This window comes from Zophobas morio, unplaced genomic scaffold (genome assembly GCF_036711695.1).
Source record: "Zophobas morio isolate AGI-343-1 ecotype UQ-CSIRO unplaced genomic scaffold, CSIRO_AGI_Zmor_V1 ptg000005l, whole genome shotgun sequence".
Lineage (NCBI taxonomy): Eukaryota > Metazoa > Arthropoda > Insecta > Coleoptera > Tenebrionidae > Zophobas > Zophobas morio.
The window spans coordinates 387,829-412,764 of NW_026972110.1; the positions used below are offsets into that span (position 1 = coordinate 387,829).

The following is a 24,936-nucleotide window of genomic DNA, read 5'->3' on the forward strand; positions in this document are numbered from 1 at the left end:
GCATGAAATTTTCAGAAGAAAAAATGACAGAAATTGCTGGCGTGTCATTGCCAACTTTGGGTATAATTTTTATTAATATTTATCGCCCCCCAGCAGGAAATTTAAACCGTTTCTTGGAAAATTTGAGTAAAGTTTTAGGCGAAATTGACATTCCTCACACAAATGTAGTGATATCAGGGGACTTCAATGTCAAATTTAACACCAAAGATCCTATGACAACTAGGCTTTGTGATTTTATGAGTAGTTTCGGTCTTATACCTTTAGTAAATTTTCCAACCAGAAAGGCGAACTGTCTAGATAACGTGTTCACAAATATCGATCTTAAGTATTGTAATTGTAAACCACTGAATACTCTACTTTCTGATCACGACAACGCAATATTACTAACTCTTTCTGTAAACTTAAGTAATCAGATAATCTATCACATGACAAAAATGTATAGGCCGATTACGGCTCTCGGTAAATTCAGTCTATATCATTCACTTAATACCGTTGACTGGTCCTTTATTGGGAATAGTAACCAAGACATTAATGATAAATTTCTATGTTTTACAAATATAATATCTGATCATGTCAATAAGTCTTTTCCTACAAGACTGTTCAATGGTAGCAATAAGCCGAATTGTGACAAATGGTTTACTGAAAATTTGGCCCGAATGAAAAATATTTTACAAACACTTGTAGATATTGACAAAATTGTTAATAGTAGTGAGTCTAGCAAATAAAGAATAGCTATAGGAAATTGTATAGAGAAGAAATTAGGCTTAGTAGAATAAATTTCAATAAACAAACTATTGATTCTGCAAATAATAAAAGTAAAGCTCTATGGAATATTGTCAACAAGTATCGTGACAGCACTTCTAGTAAAAATACTGATATGTTGAACTGTATTCGAACATGCGATGATTTTAATATCTATTTTACTAATGTTGCATCTAATTTAGTCAATAATCTATCTCCTTCTCGTGATGATCCAATAATGTTGATGAGTGAGAGTATGTCCATTCCTAAAAACTGTATGTCTAATTTTAGTTTTTGCCAGGTTTCCGGTGCAACTGTTAGAGATGTGATAAACTCTATAAAAAATAGTAGATCCAACGATCTATATGGACTAAATGTTACGATCATAAAAAGCATCAAAGACATTTTGATCTCCCCTTTAACTAAACTAATTAACATTTGTATTGTGCAATCAGTATTTCCTAGCTGTCTGAAGATTGCTAGAGTTGTTCCCATACATAAGAAAGGTGATATAAACGACACCTCCAACTACAGGCCGATCTCTATTCTTCCACTATTTTCTAAGATCTTGGAAAAAATCTTGTATAACCAATTAAGTAATTATCTCGAAATTAACTACTTGCTGTCACCTTCACAACATGGATTCCGGAAGAACCACTCTACGGTTGGAGCAGTGCTAGATTTTATCAGAGAGGTTGGTAATGTTTTGGAAAATGGCGGAATAACAGCAGTGTCCTTTCTTGATCTTACTAAGGCATTCGATTGTGTCCATCACCTGACGCTATTGAGAAAATTATATATGTACAATTTAAGTCCCTGTTGTTGCAGATTATTGTCATCTTTCATAAGTGACAGATCTCAGTTAGTTTCTATAAATTCAAAACGGTCTGAGCAACTACCAGTTTTGCATGGGGTACCTCAAGGCTCTGTCCTTGGACCTCTTTTGTTCCTAATGTACATTAACGATCTTCCAATGTATATGAGGACTCACTGCAAGAGCATTCTATATGCAGATGATACGACTTTGATTTGCAGCGGAAGGGATCTTTTACAGGTACTCACAGACCAGGCTTTGGCACAATCAAAGACCGAAAGTTGGTTCGTCGCTAACCGATTAACAGTAAATACATCAAAAACTGTAAGAATGTTATTCTCCCTAAAGAAAAGAATACACGTTCCCGATGACTTTGTAACCTCTAACAAATTTTTAGGTATAACGATTGACAATACTTTGCGATGGGATGCTCAAGGTGATGTACTGGCAAACCAACTATGTAAAATTACATTTCTCTTAAGAAATCTTAGGGACAAGGTTCCGCTGGAAACACTGTATACAGCATATTTTGCACTCTTTCAGCCTCACATAACCTATGGCTTATTAATGTGGGGACACTCTAGCATTTTTCACAGAATTTTTAAGTTGCAACGGAGAAGAGTAAGAATAATAGCTAATTTACCTTACAGGGCTGACTGTAAAGACACCTTTACTAAAATGCAAATCATGACATTGCCATCGCTATACATATATCTTTGTCTAATGTATGTTAAAGTTAATTTGAGTGATTACATATGTCATAATCAGATTCATAATTATAATACACGATACAGTGAACACTTATGTTTAAAGAAAACTAGACTGACAAAGTCTCGTAATGGAGTTGAATACCTAGGCATTAACTTCTAACTATAATGCTTTACCTCAGAACATTCGGGAGTTAAATGGACAAAATTTTAAATCTGTCATTAAAGAAAATTTAACAGGGTTCGCGTTATATTCATGGGATGACTACTTCCATATAAGTCAAAATTTTAAGCCTACTTAGAGTGGTTGTATGTAAATGTCATATTTTTGTTTTTATATTTTAAACTTGTGTCTGTATTCTCTAAATGTAATATTTTGACGACCCAATGTACTTATATTGTATGCTAAAGGGTAGAACAAAATTATTATTATTATTATTCTCGGTTTTTAAATTTTTCGCTATTTTAATTTTTCAGTTCCATGATTTTTCAATTTGTCGAATTTTTAAATTTTAGATTATTTGTTTTCTTTAATATTTTGAGTTTTCGATCATTCGATTTTCTGAGTTTTCAGGCTTAGATTTTTTTTGTGTTCAATTTTTGGATTTTTAAAATTTTTGTTTTTTAAATTTTCCTATTTATCAACTTACTGGGATTTCAATGTTTTGATTTTTTGATTGTTCAATATCTCGTTTAAAAATAGAACTGTGCATTTAATTTGTTCCCTTATCTAAATAACAAGAAAACGGTATTAATAATACGTTTAGGCGAATAAACTAATAGACGGGCTTGATAAGCCTCATTTGCTCTACAGTGTCTAAATTGTGTTTGAATAATATAATAATTATCTCGAATTTTAAAATTAATATGTCAAAAGAATATGAGAAATTTTTATTCTGTGCTGAAGGTATGTTGTGGGCCGTCTGTCATAAATTATCATTATTCTTCATTGTCGGCTTACGATGTTTTTATGACCCACGTCCGGTCTATCCCAGCACGTCAGGTAGATTTAAAGAAGAATTGCTGGTTGCGTTTAAGGCAACAAATGGCACCCAATTCAAACTTGTCTCTCGTCTAGCGTTCCCCCTTAAACGCCGAGCGAAGCGAATTAACTCCATACGAGTCACATCAAGTCACTTAAACTCCAAATAAAATACAATATTTTATTTTCAAGCTATTAACTTTCTTTTGAAATGATTATTTCCTATCTCCTGCTTCATTAAAAATTTGCTTTTCAATGAATATCATGGTTGCTATGGTTGACAACCACGATGATTTTCACATAACCGTATTCTATTTATACTGCGCCGGAGTATAAGTGTTTTACAGTACAACCTCGATAATCCGAATCAATTGGGCAAAAGGGATCTTCGGGTTGTCGATTTGTTCGGATCAGCGAATTTCCCAAAAATCTGAACGGGAATTAAATAACAATCTCATCAATTGCCAAAAACAAACTTCAAGAAATAAACCTTAATTTTATTAAACAAAAATGAAGTTTTCTTAAGCAACAATGGATAGATCCTTCAAAAAAAAATGTTAGTCCGTAACCATAAACACGCAATATTTGTGGAATCAGCACATGAACGGTCTATAACTCTGAATTTTTTGAGAATTCTTAGATGATTTTTTGAAAAACGAAATTTTCTCATATGCAAAGTCACTTCCGACCTCATTTTTTCGATAATGCCAAACGTTTTTCCAGAATTGTGCATTGAAATATCGCAATTTTTAAAAATTTAAAAAAATTCAAATTTTACTCCGAATTATTCCAAAAAAATATTGCTCCGTGATCCTAAACACGCTACATTTTAGGAGTCAGGGCGTCAAGATCTATAACCCTGAATCTTTTAAGAATTTTTAGACAACTTTTTCATTCGACGTATAGATGTTTTTTTATGTATTTGTATTATAAATAAATCTGTCACAGTTCTTTCATTATTAAACTTGGTTATTATATGTCACTTCTGTTGGACAGTTTGTGTGGTGTGTTTACATGCAGAAGATATTGCGTCATTTTTGCATTCCGGTGCATGTTTGCAAGTTCAGTTGGGATTGCAGAGTTTTTGTTCAAATTAAAGAGACATCGACTTCAACTAGCCTCTGTTCGGATTACTGGATGTTCGGATAATCGTGGGTTCGGATTATAGAGGTTATACTGTATTTATACTCCAGATAAGTATAAAAAGTAGTTATGCGACGCTCAAAGACGCTCTCATAGATATGGCACTTAAACCCCGCTGACAACGTCATATAAGTGTGAATTATACGAGCATGACGTTTGAAAATAAATACATATTTTTTATATTAAATGAACAATGTGTAAGACGCGGATGCTCGAGAAGTTCGGGGAACTCCAGCTGAGGAAAACGTCACTCGACCTTCAAGAGACGCCTGGTGGGGACAGAGGCAGTAGCCAACTAACCGCGCAAGACGCATGAGCAGTGGCGGCTCGTGACTTTTTCTGTTGGGGGGGCAAAATTAATACACAGTATTATGCTAAATTTAAAATTTACCCTAGGTAAAAATTATTGTTTCTTTTTATTAAAAATTTAGAAAAATGTCAAGTTAGAGGTCCGTTAGCCAGAAATTATTATCGATTGAAAATTGATAATTGAAAATCCATAATTTCTGTTTACCATCTAGAACCACGAGGAGGTGGACCTAATTCCACACTTCCCCAACGGTGATGGGGCGAACTCAAAGTTCGTTTTAAATTTGTTGGCATAAGAATTATAAATAAAATTTTGTTATTCGCGTGCCCAGTAGATGCAGTAGTTATCCCCCACTTTAAATTCTTATCAATTTTTTTAATTAATATTTCTATATATAAAATCCATACGTCTATCTTTGTTACGAACAAAATGTTCTATAACTAGTTCATTGAAATTGGTGGTTTCTTGCACTAGTTTTTTTTCTATTGAACACATTGCCAAGGCGCACAATCTTTCTTGACACATTGTATTTCGTAAAAATGTCTTTATACGTTTTAACGTCGAAAAACATCGTTCGCATTCACTTGTCACCATCGGTAATGTGCAAATAATTTTCAATAATTTTTTTGTTTCTGAAAATACGTTTAATAAATTGTTTTCATACATAAACTTCAAGAATGTTAAGGCACCATTTGCTGTTGGAAAATCGGGATGATTATAAATAACATTTAACTCATTTTTTAACACATTAAAATTTAAATCATATTTTGTAGCACATAATTCAACTTCTTTTGATGGAAAATTTAGCTGAAAATATGAAAATAAGCTAGTCTGAAACAAATTTGTTGCTGTAATATAATCTGCTTCTAAAAATTGATCATCAACACTAAATTTAATATTATCACAAATTTCTTTAGCAATTGCAATTTTATTGTCATTAAAACGAGACCGCTTTTTTGAAGATTCACCCTCTTCGTTTTCTTCTCGGTAATAATCATAGTCGATAGAATCTATTACATGTTGTATGGCAAGTTGAAAAGAAGTAATGTTTTTTTGAAGTTTAATTAAGTCCATTTCGCGAATTTGAAGTTGGTTGAAAAGTATCTCGGTACTAGGCATGATTCTGTGAAAGAAGTATAACCAAAAATTAAAATCGTAATCTTCTAATGTTTTCCGTAAACTACTTGCCTTGGCAATTGTTAATTTATCACTATTTTTATCTTCCATTCTAATTTCAAAGCAGTTAATCAAATCATTTTTAAAACTATGTACAGTATTAACTATTCGTGACTTAAAGTTCCATCTAGTCGGACAATTTCTTGGTAATCTTTTAGAAACGATATCATCAAGTATTTTTATACGTTTAGGAGATCTTGAAAAAAACGAAGAAAATGATTCTAAATTTGAAAAAAAAAAATTCGTACTTGGCTGTGTGCTGATGGCGCCTTTTCTATAATTAAATTCAACTGGTGAGCATAGCAGTGAATAAACTGAGCTTTAGGGTAATGTTCCTTGATTTTTACTTGTACCCCTTTGTGTCTTCCACTCATAACCGAAGCACCATCATAAGACTGAGATATAAGTTTTTTTTGGATTTTGATTGATTTCAAGTTTTTCGAGCTCATTTAAAATAATACTAGAAATACAATCAGCTGTGTGATCTGTTGGATTAATGAATCCTAAAAATCTTTCAAATATTTTACCTTTCAATTCATATCTAACGACAAAAACCAGCTGCGACTGTGAAGCTACATCTGTAGTTTCATCAGCTAAAATAGATATATAGTCCGCTTCCAAAATCTCATCTTTGATTAAATTAATACAAACAGCATAAATTGAATCAAGTAGTTCGTTTTGTATGGTTTTTGAAAGACCCATAAAACGCGATTGTTCGTTTTTTCTATATGAGATTTTAATGTAGTGTCAAGCTCTGCCATTAAATTAATTAAACCTCTGAAAATTCCCGGATTTGTAGAACCATGCGTTTCATCATGCCCCCTTAAAGTCAACTCAAAGATTCCACAAAATTTTACACCGTCAATCAATTTACTTAAAATGTATCTATTCTGTTTTACCTGGTCGTTATGTTTTTCGACGTTCTTTCTATAAGCACTATTTAACTGATTTCTTATGTCTACTTTACCTAACACTGCGAACGATACGTTGAGATTTAAGTGTTTTTTACTCGAGTGATGCTTTTTCACTTTTTACCCCAAATGTTTTAAATCTGTGATTCCGGTTTCAGTCCAAGCTTTATCAACATCTCCGTTATTCATAAGGGTACATACAAAACAGAAAAGGGCGTTCTTCACGTTGCAACCACATAACCACCACTCACTTTGATACATAGTCTTATTAAATTTTCGATGCACGATTTTGTCTTTAACTTTAGACGACACAGCAATGTCCAAATCGGGTCTTGGCGGTCCAACGTTTTTTATTAATAGTTTTTCATCATGGCTTAATTTATTTTCAGATTGTAGCCGCAAAATTCTTTCAATTGAATTCATATTGATATTATTGACAACTCTACAACACAGTTTTTTAAGTTTCTTAAAATCACTGCAAACGCACAGAAAACTAAAACTGATAAAGTTAGCAAATTTCACTCGACCGTTTTGTTTCAAAATCGATGACTAAATCGATAAAAGTGTATGCAATCGTATATGCATTTAAGTACTTAAGTTGCAGTATACAGGGTGACTGTGAAATAAGTGCAAATATTTTAACCACGGCATCCCCCACCCTAGTAGAGCCGAAATATAGAAAAAAGAAATTAAAAATCGAATGGGGCAAAACCCCCATGAACCACCCTCGATACGAAGGCACTGAGCCACCTTGTAAACAGAGTTGGAAAAACGTTTGAATAAAAACGACCTAAACACTTTCAGTTTCAATTAAAAGTAAAACCGACTTTTTGCTGCTTATCATTCGTTCATTCATTTACTCATTCATCGTTAAAGGTCAGTGTGAAAGTTTTTTGGTAATTTTGATTCTGACGGATGTTTGGTCCTTGTCACAACGATTTTACGTTGTTTATTGGAACAGAAATAAGAGCAACTTAGAATGCTACTACCTTTTTACAAGAAATGTTGAAAATGTTGTCCTTGACTAGCAATACAGGCGTCAGAGCGTCGCAAGAGGTTTGTTCATAGGTAAAAAAACACCGGAGTAGCGGGTGTCACTTTCACTTGTTGAAGCTCTTCGATAATTTCTGGACACTGTTGATTTCCACAAACGAACTGTTTCATCCAACTGATACACATTTATCGAAAACCGTCTCTTGAAATCGTACTTGTTGACGACTACGTGGAGTTCCATCGGACAAAAAGTGAGTTACACAAGGTGGACAATCAGCGGGCTATAAACCCTGTACTTTGTCAACATGGTATGGATGTGGCCGTATTCTTTTAATGTAGGATGCACTACAAGCTGTGAAAATCCAACTTCTTCTTTCTGTCCTATCACGGCCACGATCGTGAGTTTGAGGTTGAAGGTACCATGATCTCGGAGATGCTGTACCACTGATGCACCCATTACCATATCGACACAATCTGCATGGGAAAACTGCACCCTAAACCGATTTCACCGACCGCTCGATGCTAACTGGCCCTTTTCGTGTTTTTCACGTTGCGATTAAAAAAGTGCCTGATAAAGTAACTTTTTTGGTTCTTTAACCGACTCGCTCTGTTCCATTCATTGTAGTAATTATGTAGGTCACAAAACAGTCCAGCGGCGCGTACAACAATTTACATTGAATTTCAAATAATTTTTTCTAGACACTGCTACTACTTAGGACCGTGAATTTTACCCAGTGACATAATCATATTGTGAGCTATTCCCCATTTTTTTTTTTGCATGTATTTCGCAGTCACCTTGTATAATTAAGAAGAAGCGATTACTATGCCCTGCCCAGATGTTGCAATATCGTGCATTTGTGCATATAATCGCGAAGATTGCCAAGTACGGGTCAATGAAAATATTCACAATTTGGCAACATGCAGGACGGGCAAAGGTGTATGATACCCTGCCGAGATGTTGTCAGATTGTGTTCTGAACATAGGCAACTTGTAGGTTTGGTAATTAAATGCATTTTGATATTTTTAATAGCGCGAAGTTCTCACATTTAAAAATGTGCTTTCATTTTGGTGGGGCATTGCCCGTTTGCCCTTCCTGCACCAGCCGCCACTGCGCATGAGATTGTTGTTGTTTTTGTATGCAATTGTTGCTGTTTTCAAGAATAAATGTTCTTTATATCCACATTTCTTACAAAATCAGAAGTGGGATTACCTGAGGGCTCACCTGAGTGGCCAAGAGCGAAACATTGCACATTGGCACATATTGTGCAATCGTGAGTGTTGTGGCGAAGTACGCAAAAAAACTAACAATGGGTCGTCGGGGTGCAAGGCGGCGTGCGCCCAAGAAACAGCGACGGGACGCGAGTTCGAGTTCGAGTACTTCGGGTTCGGGTAGTTCGACTTCGAGTTCGTCCAGTTCGTCGGAGGCAAATGCAAAGGTGCGTTTGAAACGGCTGGAGAAGCGGCTGAAGAGAATGGAGCGAACTCGGAGGGCGAATGAGAGTAGACCCGCACCGAGCCAGGCCGACGCCAACGTCATCCCTGTGTTCGATCCACAGAGCAGCGCGCCTTCCATCAACACCTGGGTTCAGCGGGTGGACATGCTGGCTGAAGCCAACGGGTGGAGCGACGCCACAGTGGTTAAGTTGATTTCCGATCGACTTAAGGGTATGGCCAGACGCTGGTACGACAGCCAGGACACATTGAGTGTAAATTGGGGTGTGATGAAAACGGCGTTAATTAAACAATTTTACAAGCCGGTGCCGTATTCGAAAATGTTGCGAGAGGCCGCGCTGTATGAGGCTCAGCCAGGCCAAGACTTAACTGAACATTGTTTTAACAAGATAACGTTGTTGAGAAACTTAAATCCGAACACTCCGGAAGAATACTTGGTGGACGGTGTGATCGGAGGAGTCGGCGACGAAAACATTTCGCGGGCGGCTCGGTCAGCTAAATGTAGCGACAGCAATGAACTGTATGCGTACCTAAGTACCGTCGGTCTCATGCCGTCAATTGTGGTCGTGCAACGCGCCGCCGGCGGGCACACACCGGGGACGTCACAGGACGCGGCGGCGGGCGACTCTGAGTCAGTGGCTGTATCAGCAAGGTCGAAGTGCGCGGTGCAATGTTATAATTGCAAAGGATCGCATTTCGCGCGGGATTGTCCGAAACCACCAGTGACGTGTTATGGCTGTAAACGTCCGGGACATTTAAAAGTGAATTGTCCAAACTAATCTGCTACAGGTAGCAAAACGGCTACGACCAAATCCCGAAATGTCAATGAGGTCACGCCGGTAAAATTGGCGGCGGAAAATCCTTATCTGATGCTGGCGCGGGTAAACGGCAAGCGAGTCAGATGTCTGGTGGACACGGGAAGTTCATGTACATTACTGAGACAATCGGTTGCCTCAGCCCTAAAGTTGACTGTAATGCCAAATACGACAAACGCCATTCTGCGAAGTTTTACAGGAGAGACTGTTCGGAGCGTGGGTACTGTGGTTATAAGCCTTCAAGTTGGACAGGCTGTAGCCACAATACGGGCTGTCGTGCTTCCAAAAGACCGTATGCGGCATGATGTTATTGTCGGTGTGGACTTTTTAAATCTGCCGAACGTTATAGTGATTACCGTCGGTAATGATGTTTGCGTACGTCAACTAAGAGACCTAGAAACTGATCGTGCTCATCTGTGTGCTGCAATCGAACCTGCTTGTTCGAGACAACTATCGTGTGGTGATGGTGTATCATCAGAGTGTAAACGCCAGTGTGAAAAACTCCTGGAGGAATTCTCGGATCGCGTGTGTTCGTCCTTGGGCAACCTGGGCAAGACGGATGGCACGCAAATGGTGATCCGATGTACTACAGACCAGCCAATTGACTATCGTCCGTACCGGATGCCAGAAACGGAAAAGTAGCTAACCCAAATAGGTTTATATGCAGAAGTAGCAGTCCATTGATAAGTGTTGTGCGAAGGGGCGCATAGCGTGGCTGGGTTTGCTAACGAACGAAGTGAGTGGCGACCAAGTAGAGGTGGCATGGTTGAGAGTGATTGCAATAGTGCGGTATGAGAAAAGTAGTTCTCAGGGGCAGTCGTGAGGCGGATAGTTCTCGCGGTATGAGAAAAGCAGTTCTCAGGGGCAGTCGTGAGGAGGATATTCTCACGGTATGAGAAAAGTAGTTCTCATAGGCAGTTGTGAGGAAGGTAGTTCTCGCGGTATGAGAAAAGTAGTTCTCAGGGGCAGTCGTGAGGAGGATATTCTCACGGTATGAGAAAAGTAGTTCTCATAGGCAGTTGTGAGGAAGGTAGTTCTCGCGGTATGAGAAAAGTAGTTCTCATAGGCAGTTGTGAGGACGGTAGTTCTCACGGTGTGGGGAAAGTAGTTCTCACGAAGTGACTAGCCCTGGCTTAGGGGGAGTGGAGGAAGATGACCTCATGAACGAGAAGAGCAGTTCTCGTAAGGAAAAGTAGTTCCTTGGTTCTCTCCTAGAGCAAGCAAAGTAGTGCGTATGGATGTAATTTGCAAAAGAGTGCAGATGAAGTACGGTTGCAAAGTAGTGCGCCGGTAGGCAGAACAAGGGAAATTGTTCAGCGATGTTTTCATTATAGAGCTTGGCGGACTGAGGACAGCCCGCGTGTCAGGAAGGCCGAGTGTAAGACGCGGATGCTCGAGAAGTTCGGGGAACTCCAGCTGAGGAAAACGTCACTCGACCTTCAAGAGACGCCTGGTGAGGACAGAGGCAGTAGCCAACTAACCGCGCAAGACGCATGAGATTGTTGTTGTTTTTGTATGCAATTGTTGCTGTTTTCAAGAATAAATGTTCTTTATATCCACATTTCTTACAAATGATAGATTTCAATACTTTGTAGCTTCACCACCTTTGTCAATCACGCTCTGTAATCGTTGCGGCATTGAGAAAACTAACGGTTGAATATATTCTGGTGTAATTTGTTGCCACGTATTCGCAATTTTTTGTCTCAATTCGAATAGATTTTGCGGTTGAAAGTTAGTCCTTTTGGTGAATTATTTTTACCATATAACCCAAACTAGAGTTGTCGATTTAATTAAGCGTTCTAGGGGTTCTTAAGGCCGGGGACATATCTGGCGGATCTTCAGCTGCGTAATTTAGCGCGCGGAATTTCGCTCCATGGTATCAAATGTTAATACATTGAAAGCGCCAGATCTGTGCGGACAAAACGCTGTACTCGCGCATCATTCCGCTTGTCGGCGTTTCGGCACGCTGACGCGTAATTTCGGCAACCTTGTAACCCATCCACGTGTTGTATAGGAACACGCCATATTAGCACCGAAAGTCCGCGGCGTAATTGTGTATTTGTGTGAATTTTTATAATATTTTGATTTAGAGTGATTTGACACAGAACGATTTCTCGTTGAATTACAATCACGTGAATGTGTATGGTGTTATTGCTTGTTTAAATTTTGTGTCCGGTTATACAATGTCCGAATTTTTCCAATTCGATAATATTTAAAAAAATTCTCTGGATGGCGTCTTCTTTCTTCATGTTGGCAATTGAACTGGCCAATGCTTAGGCGTTTTAAATGCAATGGATGTACTGCATATTTTCTTCTTTTTTTGTCATTTTCTAGAGCTTCGTAGAGCTGATACTGACACCTCGCGAAATTTCCGCATAGATTTATGGAGGGGTGGTTGAAGCTGAAATTCCGCGCGCTAAAGTACGCAGCTGAAGTTCCGCCAGATATGTCCCTGGTACGTGTAAACTTTTCAGGAACATTGTGTTAAGATATATATGTAATTTTTTTTCCATTTTCATTTGGACACCGTAATTGGGTTAACGCCTGTTGGTGTTCAATTAATAATAATAATAAAAGGTTTTCGTTGGGGTTTAAGTTGGGACTGTTCGACCGCCAAGGTCAGGTCAGGCTAAGGTCAGACATTAATGTAGTGCTCTTCAATATAATCTCTGATGATCCTTGCACAATATATTGGACAGTTATCCATAGTTTTTAAGTAATATCAATTGTTATAAAATTATTACTCACTTATTGATATTAAAATTGGCTCCGAAAACTGGCAGAACTGAAGGCAACTTGCATTCATCAAATAGTCGACGATATTACATCTGGGTATTAATTTTTTTTCTGTCACAATACACACACACTTGGACCTCGTATACTTACATATCCCCAAACATTTACGGAGAAGTTAGAATTTCTGATCATTTTTCTGATATATGGTGCATCATACCTTGCTCTTGCAGGTCTGTACACACGAAGACGGCCATTAGTGAAGATTGAAATATTTTTTCATCCGAAAAGATAACATAATAATCATTTCGGTTTATGTATTCTTGGGCAAACTCATCTTGCTTGCTTATTTGCCTGAGTTAATAAAAAATATCCTTAGGGCAACGATTTCTTAACTCTGTTTCTCTAATTCTTCTGCGGGCTGTTTGAAGAGAGCCTCCTCAGCAGAAACAGCTGCCCGAAAAGGATTTTCTCTCAAAAAAATTATTATTCCTTATCTTCTGCTGCCCTTGAAACCCTCGAACCTGACGAACCAGGTTTTCTTCTGATATATCCATATTCATGAATCCTATGTTTAATTAACATGAGTGTTTTTATTAATGTTTAATTCATAGCCATTTGCCATATGCTGTGTTCATCAAGTGCCAATTTTTGCCTGTTGCATTTTTGAAACTTCAACATTTTGAAATTTGTTTACTTACTAATCGCTTCATTGGTTTTAAGCCAAGTTTAATTAACTAATATTTCAGTGTCTTAGAATTATTTGAGCGCGATGGCAAAGAAAATTAACAAAAGCTGAACAAGAAGCGTCATTGTCACCAAATCGAGAAAACGATTTCTAGTGCGCAGGTTCACCAAACTAAACCAGCTTTACTAAACACACAAACAGTGTGTTAAACCGGCACAGACATTTTCTGGAATGTCTTTGAAAAATATTTTAGAAGGGACAATTGACAGGTTATGCAATATTTCTGAAGTTGATCCAAGAGTGGTTATTTCTGATCAAGGTTCAAATTTTCATGAATTGACGAAAACTATCCTTCTTAATGTCACTAAGGAAAAGCCATACTTTTTTGTAGAAGGTATATTCCGCACTTTAAAACATGCAAACCTCAAATTTAAAAGTGTTCCCAGAAAAGATAGGAAAATAGTAAACATTTTACTTTGTAAAATTAAATATTTATGATTCACTTTATTTATGTTTCTTTACCCTTTTAATCCCATTTAATCCACTTTAAAATGATTATTTATGTTACAAGTAGAGAGAAAATTTACCAACAAAATAATGAAGATTTCAGCTTACCAGCAAGTGAGTTATGCAGGTTAATTTCACGGGTGTGTAACATAAGAAAAACTATAAGTATTTATAAGAAATATATATTTATTAAATGTTCGTGTACCATCCCGGACAAAAAATTTCAAACGACAAGGCTCTCACATTTTAAAAACCATAGTTGTAAATGGTCCATTATCATTCTGACTGACGTTTGAGAATAAATCTGAAACTTTAGTACTTTGAATTTATTTTTTTCAACAATGCCAGCTAAATTTACACTTTAAAAGTCAATACTTGATTTGCCCATCTTGCTCATCATCAATAGTATTAAGTTTTTTTTTTAATTTCATTGTATTATTTACGTTTATTGTAACTTAAAATTTTATTTTATGAAAAGAAAATACTTTGCGATGAATTTTACCTTGCGCTCAATTGGCTATGCGACAAATTTACAAATTTTCTTGACATAAATGATAGACAAATTAGTAATGTCAACATTCATCTTTTCTAAAAACAAACTTTTAAAATTCCCGCGTTAAAACACCCCAACAAAATGGCTGAAGGTCACCAAAAATGACCAGCAAATGACTAAAGCCACCGATACGAGTGACGCTTCTTGTTTAGCTTTTGCTAATCTTCTTTGGCGATGGTACCTAGTAAATGTTAGTTTTTTGTATCTTTGATGGAAAACCATCAACTTTACTATGGTGACATTAATAAAGAAATGTGTCATTGTTCTCGTTAGCAACACTTTTCTTGTTAGCGACCATACTTTTCTCATTAGCGACCGTTTATTTGTCCGGAACAAGATCCTCGGAAGAGAAACATCTAATATAATTACTTCCAATATAATAGTCATTCAATGCATTGATTTTGATAAATATGAAATGTACAGTTTGTTACATTATTAAAAGTCAATCCGCTTGAAGCATTCGTAGACAAATGGTTGTCGGATATGTTTAAACTTAAACTTGATGAAGACTGTGGCAAATGCTGAAGGGGATTCTGAAAGGAATGCTGATCTACAATTTCTTTGTTTTGAGTCAGGTCACTGAAGATTTTCTTTGATGTTTGAATTTTATTTTGAATGCTGTTTTCGATGTATCCTTCGGCTGAAGTTGTAGAAGACCACGCTCCAAGTCTTTTTAAATCCGAAATACTACCACCTTTGTCAATTAGCAGCGTAGCCGATGTTTGACGCATGCAGACCATATTGTTGATGTCTTTAGACTTTTACTCTGCAAAAATACATAACAAATCTAATTTAAAAATGTACACATTCCTACCTTTTCCAAAAAGAACGCTAAAAAGACCCTCTCGCTAACCGCCGGCGCCGTCACATTTTTGCCTTGTCTCCAGTGGTTAAATTGTTCGTAGGTTTTTAAATATTTTTCTCTTGATTTATCAGGAAGCAAATTTCTAACTGCTTCTCGTGCAGTTGCCGCAATTTGCCGTTGAAAATCTCGAGAATAACTCGTACAATCGTTCATTTTTCCGTGAAATTTTTGCTTATTGACTGGTCACCATGGAGGTTTGCAATTATTTCAATGGTTTCTACGTTTTGCACCTTGATGGTTTTTTAAAAAAACTCTTCGATTTAGGGCTTTCCATCAAGGATACAAAAAAATAGCATGTTGTACTCGTTAGAAAAGTGCTAGTTTTCCAGGGAGTAAAAAGATTTGATTCACGGGCGTAGCGATCATATTAGTGACTTTTTATCGCCTTCGATACGCCTTAGCAACGTATGTGCTTGCACGTTTATTTTAAAAAATCAAGTAACTAGGCAGACAAATTTGACATTTCTTTGACAGTTTTTTATGCCACAATAGAGATGTACCGACTATAGTCGGCCGACTAGTCGGCTTTGTTAAAACCGGTTAAAATTGGTTTAATCGACCGCAAATTGGTGTCCAAGTTCCGCTAGTTACGATTCTGAAGTCGCCGTCAGGATATCTGGTCCAATAAACACGCAAAGCGAATTCAAAATTTCCAAAAATTTTCCAAACAAGTGGTTAAAACTGGTTAAAGTATTGTATAAAGTGCCCTAAATTGTGTTATTCTTTATTTTTGTACTGAGTTACTGCAAAAAATTAAATGTTAAAATTATCCAAACAAATTTAACACATTTTTTGGAAAACAAAGAAACTTTAATTATTCCTTTTATTAAAATAAAACAAGTTTTTAAGGTAGTCAGAGAAATAGAAAAAAAAAACACTGTCTGTTGCATTTATAAACCGGTTTTAGCAAAGCGGAACAGTCGGCCGACTATAGTCGGTACATGTCTAGCCACAATGCAAATGAGTGATTGTGACGGAGAAATCACTTGTACACCGCCTGCAGTGTTGGAGGCGGCAAATAAGCTACCCTATTGTTTTGAAGGTTGCAGAATATACTAATTTAAATTTGTTAATAATTTCAATTTTCAGTCTTTCGTTCAAATTTTTTATTGTGCTACAGTCGCTCCGTTCCGCACTCGTATATCTGTTATAAACACTCGCTTGATATTTGTTACTTTCAACACTTCTTACGAAATATGCTATAACAGCTACATACAACGTTATTTTAGAAATTTATGTTCCATGATTGACTATTCATTGTTTAATTGTACAAGACACGGTCAACTTGATGCCGCATCTGCATTTTCCGAAGTGGACGCTCCACTTGCTCTTGACATCATCAAGACCGTTCAGGACTCGATTAAATAAAGCGAAATCCATTGCATGTGTTATTCTAAAAATTGCGTGTCTGTTTTTTTTTTTTTTTTTTCATAGAATAAAATTTTACAATGTATCAACCTTTTGTAATTATTTATAATCGATTTGAAACAATTTAAACTAAGACAACACACCTTTAAACACAACGAACACAATACGTTATTGATGGACTGACGTAACTGACAAACTTCAAAATGTCGACTTTTCTCTTGACAAAAATTGGTCGAAAGTTGTTTGGACAGAACTTCCCTCGCACCTAAAGCACAATGAAACATATCCAGCATTTTCAAGTTGAGTTTTTCCGTTACACAATTTTGTAATGACATCATCAACATTTTTGCAAGGACAACTTGGATTGGTGCAGTGTAATACTAAAAATAACTGTATTGTATTCCCTAAAATTTTCCGGAAAAATGGAGTGAGCCGTTCCTGATTTAATCAGTAAAATAAACTGACTCATTCATTAATTTTTTGAGCCACCTGTTTAAGCAAATCTGAAATGTATGAATGAATAAATCACAAGTAAAAACTCATCATATTTTGCACATTTTAGATAGGATTTATTCGGTTTGATAAACAGATGCATTTTGATTAAAAAATTACCTTGCTTATAATAACTTCAAAACGTGTACAAGATTTCAAAATATTCAGTTTTGCTGTTCTTGATTTAATCAATAAAATAAATTAACTCAGTCATTAATTTTTTTGAGAGTTTGTATAAGCAAATCGAAAAAATATTAATGCAGTGATAAATCACAAGTATAACCTCATCATATTTTATACTTTTAAGATAAGATTTATTCAGCAGTATTTTGAAGTCATCAGTTTTTTAGGAGGGATGAACAAATACATTTTGATCAAAAATTTGCCATGCTTCTTATGATAACTTTAAAACATCTCCAAGATTTAAAAGCATTCAGGCAATTTCATGAGCAACCGCATCTCATTCCCCCTCTTTTATCCCGATATTATGATTCCCACGATTCGAGAATAAGCACCCCCAGGTGTAGAATCTAGGCAAACGTTTCGATAAATCAAGTGTGTAACGTCAGCTTTAGTGGAAGCTCTTATTATTTATCGAAATTTAGAAAAATATTGTTATTATTATTATTATTATTATTATTATATATTCGACAGGGCGAACCCCATTTATGGAATATATTTCTGTTTAATTCAAACCGATTCAAACTTTAATTTCTTAATGGTACACATATTTGTATTAAAAATATCTACCTGACGGTTAAGCCAGTTACCTATGTAACACAATCTGTACACTGGTGAAAACTTCAGAACATTCGTTCTAGGTGTTGGTAACGCAAATAACTCCGGTTTTCTAGATATAAGTAATCTAGGACTTCCATTAAAACATATTCTTCTCAATATGTCATGACAATCGAATCTGTTATTAACAAGCTTATAAATAGTGACTTCCAAAAATAATTTATTACGGTTTTCTAATGCTGTCATCTCTCCAAAAGTATAATTTGTGGAAATCCAACCGGAGGATACGTTCTCTCCTCTCTAAAATACAGATATTTAAGGAACCTACGCTGCACCTTTTCAATATTGTTTATATGTATATTATAGTAAGGGAACCAGACCACATTTGCGTATTCCATTTTGGTTCTAACCAGTGCAATAAAAAGTGAAATTAACGTCTTTGTATTCACAAAATCCTTTGAATTTCTGAGTATGTAACCAAGGGACCTAAAGCACGCAGAGACTACATAATCGAAGTGAGCATTAAAAGACAATTTACTGTCAAACTTAACTCCTAAGTCATGAACAATGTTCGGTCTAGAGACTAACTCACCTAATATGCTGTAATCAAAATAGATATAGTAGCCTGCAGAGATGTTGTAGCCGTCCATAGAGTCGAAATTTGCGAATAAAAATAAAATAAAACCGGCTCAAACGGAGCCGACGACGGTTTGCAAGTTCTGTCACTACGGCACGCGTGACATCACACAGGGGTGTATTTAAGGCCGATTGCACAAAATCTTAGGGTCACTGTAATCTTACTATTTTCTGTCTACGACAAACGATTTGTCACACAGCTACGAAACCGACGATCTAGAGAAAGATGGAAGTTTGAAAATGTATTTCAACAAGTGTAATAACCGTTTGGTGCAACGCAATTGGTTCAAGCAAAGTAAAATATGACAGAAAACAAACAGTCCACGTGGACTAGTTTATAGCCGTGTTTGCTGCTAAGATGACCAGGTTTTTCGCTCCACCTACTACCACAACGATGAATATACCATACCAAAACTTATGTACAGTGAACAGAGCTTCGTTTTTATTGACGAGATTGAGCTCAGAAATGAAACAGATTATATCATAACGGAAAAGATGACATTTAATATTAAATACGTCTCTGTGCAACGTGTGCCAGAGTGACGTCAGAATTTGTAAGCCACCGTCGGCTCCTTTTGAACCGGTTTTATTTTATTTTTATTCGCAAATTTCGATTCTATGGACGGCTACAATATCTATGCAGGCTACTATAGAATTTTTCATTTTAGAGAAGGACATAACGTAGCATTTTGTTTTATTGACTGGCAATTCATTAACTTTGCACCAATTTAAGACTTGATTTAGGTTGCCATGTAACTTTACACAATCTGCCGATGACTTCACTTTTGTGAATATTTTTAAATCGTCCGCATATAGCAAATAATCAACATTCAGGATGTGACTTATATCATTGATAAACACGGAAAATGGAAGTGGCCCCAGCACCGACCCCTGTGGAACTCCAGAAGTTGGAAATACATCCTTTGATGAGCATCCACTGCAATAGACAAACTGTTTCCTAGCACAAAGATAAGAGTGAAAAACCTTAAGTAGCGCTGGTGAGAATCCAATGACACCAAGTTTATACAACAAAATATTGTGACTTATTTTGTCAAAGGCTTTCGAAAAGTCCATGTAAATGACGTCCGTCTGACCGCCCTCATCAATTGACTCACTTAGGAATTGAGTTAAAGACACTAAATTTGTCACTGTAGACCTGCCATGCATAAATCCATGTTGGTTTTCAGAAATATTACTTTTTAAGTGAAAATAAATGTTATTAAAAATCACCATTTCAAAGATTTTAGCGAAGTTATTTATTAAAGCAATTGGTCGATAGTTTTCGATAGCCTTACGATCACCCTTCTTCAATATCGGAACAATTTTAGAAATCTTCCACAACTTCGGAATTACACCACCTGTTAAGATTTTATTGAACAAGATAAACAACGGCTTTACCAATGTGGGAGAACAGTCTTTTAAGAAAATAGATGGAATTCTGTCTGGACCAGCGGTATTTTTACGTTTCAATTTTTCCAAGGCTGCACTGATTTCGTTTTCAGTTATGTTAGGAATGTGTAACACTCCACTACAAATATCTGGTCCATCACCACTGAAATTTGAAGCTGGATTGAAAACCGATTGAAAATATGTTGCAAAAGCATCAGCAATATTTTTTGGACCTGATATCAGAGATTTGTCATATGTCATTGTGGACGGGATGTTACTACTGCCTTTTTTCAAATTCACATACCTCCAAAATTCCTTAGGATTATCTACCATATCTTTTTCAACCTTTGCATTAAAAATTTTGTATTCACCCGATATTTTAATTTTAAGCTGTTTACGCAACTCCTTGAAAACCTGCCAATCATCTTGATTGTTGTATTTTCGGCATTTTCTATAAATCCGATACTTTTTGCGAACCATTTTTATTATTTCTGGCGTAAACCAAGGAGGGAATGTATATTTCCGATTTGTGTACTTCGGCACATACTTGTCTAGTACAGAGTATAAGATATTATAAAATGTATCACAAGCTGTATCTACATCTGAGCACATTTCTAAAGATTTCCAATTTACTTCCATGAGAGCTTCGTATAAAGAATTTAGATCAGCTTTATGGAAATTATAACTAGAGCTTGACGAATTAGGAAGGTTTCTATTGTTGTCAACGTGATAGTTATAATTCTACTTTCATGTTTCTGTAAAGGAGTATACGTATGTCATATTTTTGATCAAATGAAGATGTATCTTTTTGTGTAATTCTATCAACTTTTAACAATAGTAAATGTTAATTAATTTTTTTCATTTTTTGCAGGTTATACCAAGGATTAGAATGGATAGTTAACCGATTAAAAAATAAATGACACCCTTAGTATTAACCACCTATGTAAAAAATCTGTTATACAATAACAATCTATTGGTTTTTCTCATATTGAGAAATGAGGTTGTGTTATTTTGCTTTTTATGCTACAAAAATTATAAATCTACCTGTTTATTAATTTATCTACTGGAAACAAATGTCTGTATTGTCAATTATCCATACACATTATGTAATTTTTAAGAAGTCTATAAATTTAACGAACCTGTTATGAGATATATTACTTTTTATCCACATCATTATAAAACTATTTTCTAGTATTTTTTGTTTGAAATGTACTTTTTGTTACTTTGATAAGCATTTTAATTGTACAGTAACAATAGTAAGTAAAAATAAATTATCTGTTACCACTTGCCATGTTAATTCAATATAAAAGGTATCACATCTCAACCACGTTGTAATTAGTATGACGACTTTGCTTGTCAACTGATTTATTACTTCAAAATTATTACCTGGACTGAAAAAAACTAGATAATGAAGAATCTAAGTAGGTGTTCGTCACAGAAAGTGAAGTCAACTTTTGTTTTTTTAAATTTAACCTCCTTTTTTTTTCTTAAGAGAAATTACAATGTCATCAATACAAAGTGTGTACCGTTTCAATTGTTAGGGCACACAAGGTAGGACTACATTTTATTAATTACCGTAAGTAACATGATTCTATTGAAAGTTCAGACAACTTTGTTGTTTACCCTCTTTAAAGGTATCAGAGAGCTTGTCAATAGTAATACCATGAGTAGGATGAATATTTGTGATAATTCAGACGATTTATTAGCTAAACGATTTTTGTATTGCGATGGAAATATCACGAGTTGCGCAGCAACGAGTGGTATTTCCTGAGCGCAACACAAAATGAGTTTGCTAATAAAAGTCTGAATTATAAAAATATTCATCCTACGAATTGTATTTTGCAAGACTATTCCATGCAGCTAGTACTAAAGCACAATAATTATAAACAATTTTCTTCTGTATTTTTAATTCACTTTCTACGAAAGAATTGTTGGCAAATGAACCCATTTTTTAATAATGTCAAAAAATTAATTTGTTTACATCATCGTAACTATGGTTTGCTAGGTTGAAACATGGCCGACTAGTATAAAGATTATGGCCTGTCCAAGAGGTACGATACGTGTTGCCATCTATTTATAATTACACTTAATAATTTAGCAAAATTTTAATTTGACTTGACATTATGGGACTTCAAAACGTGTAATGGTGGTTTGTTTGGGTATGAATGCCTTTGTGCCTTTCAAAAGGTGTTAATAATTCTTTTGTCGATTTTGAATTATTAATAGATGGCAGCACGTATGGTACCTTTGGCATTCCTTTGGACAGGCCATAATCTTTATACTAGTCGGCCATGGTTGAAATAACTAGTATATTATTAGCCAAGGTTGCAACGCCAAGCATTCTAGACCGAGCGCAAATTAGAACCCGAGACGCGCAGCGTCGAGGGCTCTGAAGCGCAAGGTCTAGAAGTGGCTTTGCAACCGTGGTTAATATACTATTTTTTTCACTAGTAGAAACCATAAGACAATAAATTGAAAAAATAAACGTTAAATTTTTTGACGCAACATGATTATGTTTTGATTTCTAATCAAACTTGATCTAAATCTTCAGCACAAAGAAAACCGTTTACACTTGTCGCTGAATTAATCATTTTATCTTCCACCGTCTACCAACTACCATGCGTATACTCAAGTAATGTTAGTATCACAAATGTATTCATTTTTTAAGAAATAATCACATCAAGTATTGCGTACATAACCTCAATCTTCTTTTTAAACCCGTGGTCGCAAAAGTTGAATTTGCTACCTCTAAATGAGTCGACATTTGCATGCTTCATGGCTGCTAGTGAAAAAACAAAATTTTTCTTCCCTTACCTACGTTGATGACCCAAACAGGCAACACGCACGCACCACTTCTTCGCACCCCCGCACGATCGCGCGCACTGGGTCGCTGGGGGAGGGGGACTGTGGCGACACAATAATACGTAGTAGTAAGCGAAGAAAGATAAGCTCCTCCGTAGTCTAGTCTAGTAGTAAGGGCACCCGCCCGGCAAGCGGTAAACGTGCGGTTCGATTCCCACCGGAGAAGCAACATTTTTCTTCGCTTACCTACACCTTTATAGTAATAGCATATTTTCGCAGTGGCACTCAAGATGAATTTGTGAACTGGAATTATTCGATATAGAGTTTTGTTATGGCCAGTTCATGGGCATAACAAAACATTTCATCTTTTCGCAAAGCATTGTACACATAGTGTTAAGCGGTTTCGTGAAACCGGTAGTATAGAACAAAAAAAGTCAACTAGAAGACTGGCATCGGTGGTAACTGAACAGGCAGTTCATAATGTTGAAGAAAGAATGCAACATAGTCCGAACAAATCTATTAGGCGACTGTCTCAACAGACAGGTGTCTTACGGAAGTCGTCAAACAATTTAAAAAAAAAAAAAACTCCACATGATACAAGGTGATTACGGTTCAACATCTACTCCCCCAAAACTTTGGAGCCCGTGTTCAAGACTGCCGCTGGGTCCTTGACAATATAAATTCAGATTGTGGTAGCTCAGCGGTTTATTGATAATACAAATAATACAAATCGAAAGTATGGGTATGGGTTCTCGAAGGGGCGGCAATTTCTTCGGGGATGGTGGCGGCTCCTGGGACTCGGAGTGTCGTAGGGGATGACGGCGGCGGTGTATGTGACACAGGGGACTTGGACAGTGCAACCCTGATGAAGACGTCGGCGATGTGGGACAGGGGACCTAGACAGTGCGACCCTGGAAATGACGATGTCGGCGATGCGGCACAGGGGACCTGGACAGTGCGATCCTGGAGATGACGTCGTTGAAGCGGCGCAGGGGACCGTAAAACAGTGCAGCCCTGGTGATGATCTCGAAGCGGCGCAGGGGCCCGTAAAACAGTGCAGCCCTGGTGAACACCAGAAAGGGACCGAAACAGTGCAGCCTTTAAGGTGGAGATTGTTGTAAGGGCAATATTATATTTATGGTACAAATAGCAGAGTGGGGATGTCACCCTCTATCTTGGACCAAGCAGGTAGTTTTTTAAGAAGTCATAGCGGAGATGGGAAAGACTGTACATGGCTGGGAAAATAAACGTTAAAAAAAGGGAATAAGCGTTTGACTAATCACCCTCGCGCCGCGAAAAGGTCCTCAAAATACAACAAGATGGTGGAGTTCCATCTGTGCGGTGCTCACCAAAAGGGGACCGAGACAGTGCAGCCCGTAAGGTGGAGATGGTGGAGTTCCATCTGCCTGAAAAGTGGCCACTTTGGCCCTTTTATAGGCAGGGTTGAGTTGCGTGGGAGTACCTGCGTAGTGACGCAGCTTCAGGTGGATTGCGTTCCAGTGGGGGTGAGCATGGTGGGGTTGATACTGGCGCTGCCGAGGACATCACCCTCGAGAGGGTACTAGCGGGGCGCTTTGGAAGCTCCGTTAGAAGATGAAATTTTGGATATGGCGTTTTTTACGGACGAAGGTTATTTCCACCTCTCGGGATACGCGAATTCCCAGAATTATTTTTTTTCTAGCTAAAATAATGCGCGTGCGTTTGTGCTATATGTCAGGTTTGTTACAATGTCCTTGGTTATTTACATATTTAAAGAAGAGAATTCTCTCCTTTTGTTGTAAATCTCTTATATTTTGTTCTACAAGCGTTGCTTTTTTAAGCCGAGCGCCGAGCAGTCTTTTGATCTGCTTGATTTCAATTTTACGCTTTTACATAGCCTTTTGTGTTATAAAAGTCATTATTTACGTGTTTTGTTACTTTAGTGGCCGCGCGAGGTCGCTTTGGCGACGTCTGCGGCCGCCATTGTTGTTGATATTTCTTTGTTTATTTATCATTTTAATTTCGGCTGCAATTCCTCATTGTCCTATTTGCCAGATGTCCGCTGAAAATTCACCCTCTTCTGAGGTTAAAGATTTTCTAGTCTCGGAATGCTGTCCTGTGTGTGCGGCTCCAGCAGAGCAG

At 36.8% G+C, this 24,936-nt stretch overlaps 1 protein-coding gene across 2 annotated transcripts in view; it reads left to right on the top strand.

Annotated features, from left to right (window-relative positions):
- Positions 1–24,936, top strand: part of LOC135121318 (ADP-ribosylation factor-like protein 5B) — a 75,557-nt gene that overhangs the window by 46,434 nt on the left and 4,187 nt on the right. The window contains exon 4 of one of the 2 annotated variants that reach the window (XM_064045637.1): positions 20,885–21,564. The exons of the other annotated variant lie outside the window; for it this stretch is intronic. Coding sequence (XP_063901707.1) covers positions 20,885–20,933 — 49 coding nt within the window. The 3' untranslated portion in view covers positions 20,934–21,564. The remainder of the gene's footprint in view (positions 1–20,884; positions 21,565–24,936) is intronic. 2 annotated transcript variants of the gene reach the window in all.